Below are 8878 nucleotides of genomic sequence, written 5' to 3'. Positions count from 1 at the left end.
GGGGGGGGGGATGGACAATAATATAAGAGTCAATGGAGGTGGAATGGGGAGGGGATTTACTTACCTTAGTGCTGTCCAGATCTGAGAAGAAAAGAAGAAGCCAAAGTCTTCCAAAAACAGAGGCGCAGTCCACTTTAATTGATGAAGAAAACCCAGTTTGTTGGTGTAGTGTTCAGCAGCAATTCAGATGGAGCTATACGATCGAGATGGTCTTCAACTGTTGTGAACAATAGCTGCAGCAGAATAACAACCGAGAGGGACAGAGACAGCGAAAGAGAGACGAGATGAGAGAGAATAGCGAGAAAGAGAGGAGGGGCGAGAGTGAGAGACGTGAAGAGGGAGGGGGCAGAGAGAGAGAAATCGTGGGGGGTTTGGGGACTATCTTTTGCTTTCAATAATTTTCATTAATTGAAATTGTGGCTAATGACCTTACATAAATGAGGGGAAAATCACTAAAGAAAAAAAAGATTAACCTAGGAACAATATTTCAGAAATAAACTTTCTAAAAAAGAACAATAGGATAATTATCTAGTTTCCTAATTATTCTAAACAACTAAATAAGAAAAAATAGAGTAACAACTACTAAACTAAAAAGATCTGGAGGGGGCCACAAAATACTAATCGATTGGGAGGAGACTGGAGAGAGGGTCGAACCCAGCATTGGGAAGGCTGGTTCGATTCTCTCTCCTTCTTTCTTCCTTCTTCCTTCTTTCTTCTTTCTTCTTTCTTCTTTCTTCTTTCTTCTTTCTTCATTCTTCTATACAAACTCGGCTTGGCTAAGGACTCGATCCCAACTGCTAAGGTATTCTCCTATGAGGCTACGCAACAAATTTCCCAGACTCCTATTGACAAACTCAGTCTGGCCATCAGTCTGAGGGTGGAAGGCGGAAGAGAAACGGAACTTGATACCCATCATCCGCCATAGGGTCCTCCAAAAATGACTGGTGAACTTAACATCCCTATGGGACACTATGGTAAAGGGCAGCCCATGGTACTTGACAAGTTCGTTAAAGAAAATTTTGGCTACTATGGACGCATCAGAGGTTTTAGAGCATAGGATGAAATGGGTCATCTTTGAGAAGCGATCTACAACCACATAAACAGAATCATGGCCTCTCGAAGTCTTTGGCAGACCAAGCACGAAGTCCATGCTAAGGTCCTGCCAAGCGGCATGAGGAATGGGTAGGGGAGTGTACAAACCTGTGTTCTGCTTTTGTTGTTTGGAAGTCTGGCATGTTCGACATTGACTCACAACTCTAGCAACATCTCTCTTCAGTCTTGATCAAAAGAATTGGTCCTCAACGAGGGTGATGGTCTTATCTCGACCGAAATGGCCAGCGACTCCCCCAACATGCAATTCCCAGATCAAAAAATCTTGGAGTGAGGTCATGGGAATGCACAACTTGTTTCCTTTAAAAAGGAAGCCCTCCCGGAGTAGGTAGTCTGAGCGACTGACAAGGTTACCTCCACTCAAGGAAATGAACGGCTCACTAAAATTAGGACAGGTGAAGTACTGGTCCTTAACTCGCTTGAATCCTACAACCTCTACACTCATGGTTTGGAGCAACACACTAGTCTGACTCCTAGTATTTGTGTGACTGAGGAACATATTTACTCGGCTCAGTGCATCTGCAATGGTATTCTCGGCACCAGGTCTATGTTTGAGTACGAAAGTGTACTCTTGGAGAAACTCGACCCACTTAGCATGTCTCTGGTTTAGTTTCTTTTAGGCGCTCTAGTATCTGACATGGTTTAAAGTATCTCCGATACCGATATGATACCCTCCGATATGTATCTTAAATTTAGCCGACCGATACGATACATGAAATTTTTAAAATCCTTTTTTATCGATATATGTCCTACGATTCATACCAATATGCACCGATACATCACCGATACAATACGATACGCACCGATATGTATCGATACTCTATGAAAAATATAAAATCAAGGTGAAATGTACGTTTCAGTATGTATCGATCAGTACATATCGGTGAGTATCAGTATGTATCGATCGGTATGTATTGTTGAGTATCAATAAGTATTGGTGAATATCGGTATGTATTGATCGGTACATATCGGTTCATATAATGGCTAAGATGGGTAATTTTTCAAAAAAACACGATTTTTGAGGGGTTTTCGTTCCAAAGTTGCTGCCAGTCATATTTCTCTCTAACTAAAGTGGAATCAAGGTTGGGAATAAGGATTTTACATTTATGGGACAACTACAAACCTTGAATTCTTTGTGCGATATCCTCAATTTAGTGTTTATGCATAATACATATTATCAATAGATTTTTTTAACACATTTTTTATGCAAAAATGTTTAAAAAAGTGTTTCCTATACATTTATGTGCGTATCTTTAGCTTATCTCCTATACGATACGATACCCTCCGATACGTATAACGTATCTTAATTTTGGCCCACCGATACGACGACCTATACCGATACTTTAATCCTCGTATCTCAGAGCCTGGTGGTCAGAGAATAGCACGAATTCTTGCAGTAGAAGGTAATGCCGCCAATAGCGCAGTGATTGGACAACTGCAAAGAATTCTTTGTCGTATGCGGAGTATCGTTGCGTAGCTTCATTAAGCTTCTCACTAAAGTAGGCAACGAGATGTCCTTCTTGCCCTAGGACACCACCTATTCCAATACCAGATGCATCACAGTTCACTTCGAAGACCTTAGAAAAGTCTGGGAGGCATAGGACGGGGGCCTCTGTCATTAACTTTTTAATATCATTAAAGGCCTTCGTAGCACTCTTAGTCCATTGAAACTCTTTTTTCATGCAATCTGTGATAGGAGACATAATGAAACTGAACCGATAAATGAACCTCCTGTAGAAAGTGGCTAAGCCATGAAAACTTCGCACTTCATAGACATTAGTTGGCTCACTCCACTCTACAATTGCTCTCACTTTCTCAGGGTTAACAGATACTCCTTGGGCTGACACGACAAATCCTAATAAGATTTGATCACTTATGAAGGTGCACTTCTTGAGATTGACAAAGTTTTTCTTGTAGAAGCACATGAAAAACCTTTTGTAAGTGATCCAAGTGGGAAGACGGAGTCTTATTGTAGAAGAAGATGTCATCAAAGTAGACCACTAAGGACTTGCCGATGAATGGTTAAAGCACTTGATTTCTTATTCTCATGAATGTGCTAGGTGCATTTGACAAGCCAAAAGGCATGACTAACCACTCGAAAGGCCATCCTTCTTTTTAAAGGTTGCCTTCCATTCATCTCTGGGCCTAACCCGAATTTGGTGGTACCCGCTCTTGAGATCAATCTTCGAAAAGATCAATGAATTGGCCATCATATCCAACATGTCATCAAGCCTAGGGATAGGGAACCTATGTTTGACAGTGATCTTATTGATGGCCCTACTATCAATACACATACGTTAGGTGCCATATTTCTTTGGCGTGAGCAAGGCAAGTACTGCACACGGGCTAAGGCTTTCCCTAATGAATCCATTTTTGTAACAATTCATCCACTTACCGCTTGAGTTCGGCATGCTCTTTGGGATTCATTCGGTAATGGGGTAAGTTCGGGAGAGAGGATCCTGGAACTAAGTCAATAGTGTTCTGGATGTCACGCATAGGCGGTAACTCATCGGGTAGTTCCTCAAGGAATAACCTCTCAAATTTTTTCCACAAGGGTTGTACTTCTCTAGGAGCCTTAGTGAATAAGCGTGACCTATCGGTATTACTTTGTATGGCAACTAGTGCATAAATCACCCTTGACTCTTGACACTCTCGTTCAAATTGTTGTTGATTTAAAATGTTGAGTGTTTTGGTGGGGGGGTGTTTGGAGGTACTTCCCTTGTGTTCTGGAACCCTCACTTCCCTAGGGGCACTGGGGGTCAGCATAATTTTATTTCCTTTGAACTCAAAGACAGGTGTTAGACTTCCCATAATTGGTAACATCCCAGTCATATAACCAAGGTCTACCTAGGATGATGTGGGCAACATCCATCTTTAGGACATCACATCACACTCGATCCTCATATCTAGCAAAGTGTAGGAGAACTAGACACCTCAGATTAACGGGGATGGTGGACTAATCTACCCAGGCAACCTTATAAAGCTTGGGGTGGGGCTCGGGCTTGAGGCTCATTTGAGCAACAGTGCTCTTGGTGACCACATTCATGCAACTCCCGTTGTCTATGGTGATGCAGCAGTTCTTTCCCTGATGACATGTGTAAGTGATGAAAATATTAGTTTGCCGCCAATCATCGTTACTCCTAGGTTGTGAGACCATGCATCGCACAATACCAAGTTTGAGGTCACCGGCCTCCTCGGTGTCCTCATCAGATATGGTCTCATCTAGCCTATGGTCCTCAAACTCATGATCATGAAAGCCCTCTTGGTCGCTTTCTTTAGGAGTCTGCTCCTCCACATAGAGGTTTCCTTTGGGGCACTCTCTAGAGAAGTGACCATACCCTTGACACTTTAAGCATTGTTGTTGTTCACTGCTCTTGGGTGCTTCTCCCAGTACTCCTGTACCCCTATTGTCAAATTGTCGTGGTGCAGCAGGGGGTTTTGGGAATCCAGTTGAACCTTGGGGTGGTTTCCTAAAGTGAGACTCCTCAGCTTGAAAGCTCTTCCTCTGAGAATAAGTTCTCATGGAGGACTCCACCTTAAGGGCTACTCGGAAGGGCCTGTGAAACGTCTCGCACTAGGTGGGGTGCCATACGTGATTGTATTTCGGAGTTGAGCCTAGTAAGGAATCTAGAAAGTGTCTGCTCAACATCCTCCCTAATACGGCTTCTAATTTTCAACTCATTAAACTTGCTCATGTATTCGGTCACAGTCAATTTTCCTTGCCTCAGGGTATTCACGTCATTCAACAACTGTAGCCTATAGGTGATAGGTAAGAATTCCCTATTGAGCCTCTCTTGCATTTCTACCCATGTTATGATTGGTTTAAGTCCTAGGTTGGCCTCTTGGTACTCTAAGTCTGTCAAAAAGTCCTAGACAGCTCTGATGAGCTTGAACTTAGCAAATCTGAAGCAGACTTCCTCGGGCATATCATAAAACTCAAAGTACCTATCCATCTGCTTAATCTAATCTAGAAGGATCCTAGTATCAATCTGACCATCATAGGTAGGGGCATCTACCTTAATCATCCGCTTGACATCAAAGCCCCTATCATAATGCTCATAACCCTCATCATCTCCATATTGGGTATGGTGCCTTAGAGCAGGTTGTCCTCGACCCCTACCCCGACCTCTATCACTCCCTGTACCTAGAAAATTATCCCTTATTCGGTCATAACCATCAGTGTGGTTGTCATCATTCTCTATCTCAAGGCTAGGGGCTCTTGTTCTAGGTCCAGTGCCTAAGGTATTATGGCCCTGCCGTCCATCTGAGTTTAGAGCATTTGTCTCAAAGGCGGCAAGCCTGGTGGTAACGGTCTGGAGATGAGCAGCCTGTGCTTCCCTATCAGCTCTACTGACAGTTAATTCGGCTTAGAGGTTGCTCAGGAACTCTTCGTTCCGTTGGAGGACTCTTGCCCATTGCTCTGGATGAATGGCAGTATTAGGAGGGTCAGACATGTCCTGGGCTCTACCACTACAGGTGGACATAAAGAAAGTGGGCAGCCAAGGTGTGGTTGCCAATAATGACTCAAGGCCTACTCAGAATCTCCAATTGAGATAGGTAGTTGGCCCTCTCGATCCTAAGGTTAGAAATTTTCCTCTCAAGAATGTATTTCTGGTGGGAATAGCGTCCAATGCTATTTGGTCTCGCCAAACTAAGGAGAAAGAGGGTATGTTCTAACCTAACGTAACACTCCTTTAGCTCAGACTCAACTACGGATAGGTTGTGACGGAGACTAGACCTCAAAAGACAAGACATGTAAACAGTGACAGTGACACCCAATCATGACACGACCAATCAAAACCATGCTCTGATATCAAGATGATGTAGGGGGATGCCTAGACGACTAGGTTTCCTACAGGGATTACTGAACTAGAACAGGATAAACTCAATGGGGTTTGGATTGGGTCAGGTTCAATAGAGCTCAACAATAATACAGATTCAGTATGCAAAATAAGGGACTAATTAGCAGTGCAACAATGAACAATAATAATCTAAGCAGAAAAACACTTGAACTACTTAAGCTTCAAATGGGGATATGGGGAAGGGAATATGCAGCATGTATATACTAGGTTTAGCACAAATCAATCAAGACACCAAGCATGATAAGCAATCCATACAGTTCTCTAAAATCATCCAGCTAGTAAGGTAAAACAGCAGTGATTTTTGTGAGGATAATAGAAAATAAATGGCTTGAAAACAGAGAGCAATTTTCAGATTTCAGGGGGGTGGGGAATGGACAATAATATAAGAGTCAATGGAGGAGGAATCGGGAGGGGATTTACTTACCTTAGTGCTGTCTAGATCTGAGAAGAAAAGAAGAAGCCAAAGTCTTCCAAAAACAGAGGTGCAGTCCACTTTAATTGATGAAGAAAACCCAGTGTGTTGGTGAAGTGTTCAGCAGCAGTTCAGATGGAGCTTATACGATCGAGATGGTCTTCAACTGTTGTGAACAATAGCTGCAGCAGAATAACAGCAACCGAGAGGGACAGAGACATTGAAAGAGAAAGACGAGATGAGAGAGAATAGCGAGAAAGAGAGGAGGGGCGAGAGTGAGAGATGTGAAGAGGGAGAGGGCAGCGAGAGAGAGAAATCGTGGGGGGTTTGGGGGGCTGTCTTTTGCTTTCAATAATCTTCATTAATTGAAATTGTGGCCAATGGCTTTACATAAATAAGGGGAAAATTTCTAAAGAAAAAAAAGATTAACCTAGGAACAATATTTCAGAAATAAAGAAACTTTCTAAAAAGGAACAATAGGATAATTATCTAGTTTCCTAATTATTCTAAACAACTAAATAAGAAGATAAAATAGAGTAACAACTACTAAAGGAAAAAGATATGGTGGGGGCCACAAATACTGATCGATTGGGAGGAGTGAGGGCCAAACCCAGCGCTGGGAAGGCTGGTTCGATTCTCTCTCCTTTCTTTTTCCTTCTTCTTCCTTCTTTCTTCCTTTTTCCTTCTTCTAGTTTCCTTCTATGAGACTTTCCTCCAGCCAAATAGAATGCGGCCGGGTCTTGCGCCTACGCCGCTGGTACACGTGGATGTCCCCATTAGGGAGGTAACCTAAAAATTATGGTTGATTTTTAAGTTACATTACGCTCTATTCAGTATCCTCTTAACATATTCGGATGAATGCTGATCTGTGGGGTTTTTTTTTTTTTTTGGGGGGGGGGAGAGGGTGGGTGTGGGGGGAGGAGGGGTGGGTGCGTGCGGGGAGCTAGATTTTTTTACCACATCTTGTGTCATCTTGTTATGAGAATGTGGCAGGAGATGTGTCTTATTTGTACTAATAAGGCTTGTTATATCCTCTTGAAAGGAAGAAGAATTGATTAATCAAACTCTTCTATAAGAGATTAGGAAGTCATTTGACCTCGATAAACTTTCTAGTCTTATTTATCGCACATATCTTTATTTTGTGAGTATTACACCCTTTTATTATATTTGTAGAATAACGAACAAATCTATATATTGGACACCAAACCCTCGCTCATTGGTCAAGTTTCAGCCTCAAACTAGGAGGGGAAGTGTATCCAAAGTGACACTAAATTACCGATTACACTAAAATTGCATTTTTATAATTTAATGTAAATCTGATCTTACTTTAAACTCTTAACTTGCTTATTTTGGGTGACAATTTGATCAATGAGATGGGTGTGGACGTGTGGTGTCTCCTATCACATGGTCTCACCCACTCTTGTTCATGTCTGAAACGGCAAGGGATTTTGACCTTGTGATGAGCTAATTAGATTTTCCCAATTATTCAATGTCAGTTGTTGAATTGAACTAAGTAGAGTACTATGATTTTCAACTTCATGCCTGGTTGGAAGATTGAATAGGCATAGCTTCATATAACGTACTGTGTGTTGTGACAACTTTTTGTGGTTATCTGCAGGAATAGTTGAACCAATAAAAGCTGGCATGAGAGATCCCAAATTAGGAATTGGGAAACAAGAGCAAGATGATTTTTTCACTGATGAAGAGAATGTTCAACGGAAAAAACTTGATGTTGAGCTAGAGGAGACTGAGGAGAATGCAAAAAAGCGAGAGGTATGTTGTCAAACCCATAATCATCTGCACATAATCCAGTACCGGATGTTCTGAGGTTGATGCATTACTTTTTTTGAAACCTACATCTAATAGCAGAAGGCAGCATATAGCATATATGTGTGTGTCTTTTGAAGGGAATGGTATATCATAAGGGACCATCAACTTTGGAGGGTCTTGAGTATTTCGTGCAGTTTTTATTACCTGGTGGCTTGTACTGCCTGCTTCGTGCACATGATGAAAATCCAGGTGATAGCAGAACGTGAGCAGAAAATTCAAACCGAGGTGAAAGAAATACGGAAAGTGTTCTATTGTGATCTTTGCAACAAGCAGTACAAATTGGCCATGGAATTTGAAGCTCACCTTAGTTCATATGACCACAATCACCGTAAGGTTAGTCATATTTTCTGCTGTCATATTATCATATATGTAGAACTGGTTAACCCCAAGGGGGTAGCTGAGTTGGCAAGGGACCTTCGCCTCAGGAAGCGTGTGGTTCTGATTTCGACTCCTCTTACCTCATTGGGGCCACTCACACGGGGATGTTTAGTCCTCTTCATTGCTTTCATGAAAGTTGAATATTTCTCATTCAACCCCGGTATGACCTGGTGCATGCGATTGTTAGGTTAGTGTGGGCTTGGGGGATAACTGGTTATTTTATTGTTGTTAACCCCGCACCCGCACCCGCACCCGCACCCGCACCCGCACACGCACACGCACACCC

The 8878-nt window shown here is 42.3% G+C and overlaps 1 protein-coding gene across 1 annotated transcript in view; it reads left to right on the top strand.

Annotated features, from left to right (window-relative positions):
• LOC122057028 (G patch domain-containing protein 8) overlaps positions 1 to 8878 on the top strand; it is a 21223-nt gene that overhangs the window by 2928 nt on the left and 9417 nt on the right. Inside the window, exons 5-6 of the mRNA XM_042619012.1 lie at positions 8003 to 8157; positions 8404 to 8547. Of these exons, the coding sequence (XP_042474946.1) occupies positions 8003 to 8157; positions 8404 to 8547 (299 nt within the window). The remainder of the gene's footprint in view (positions 1 to 8002; positions 8158 to 8403; positions 8548 to 8878) is intronic.

Source organism: Macadamia integrifolia, chromosome 12, assembly GCF_013358625.1.
Source record: "Macadamia integrifolia cultivar HAES 741 chromosome 12, SCU_Mint_v3, whole genome shotgun sequence".
NCBI classification, from domain to species: domain Eukaryota; kingdom Viridiplantae; phylum Streptophyta; class Magnoliopsida; order Proteales; family Proteaceae; genus Macadamia; species Macadamia integrifolia.
This window is presented reverse-complemented; position numbering and strand designations above follow the sequence as displayed.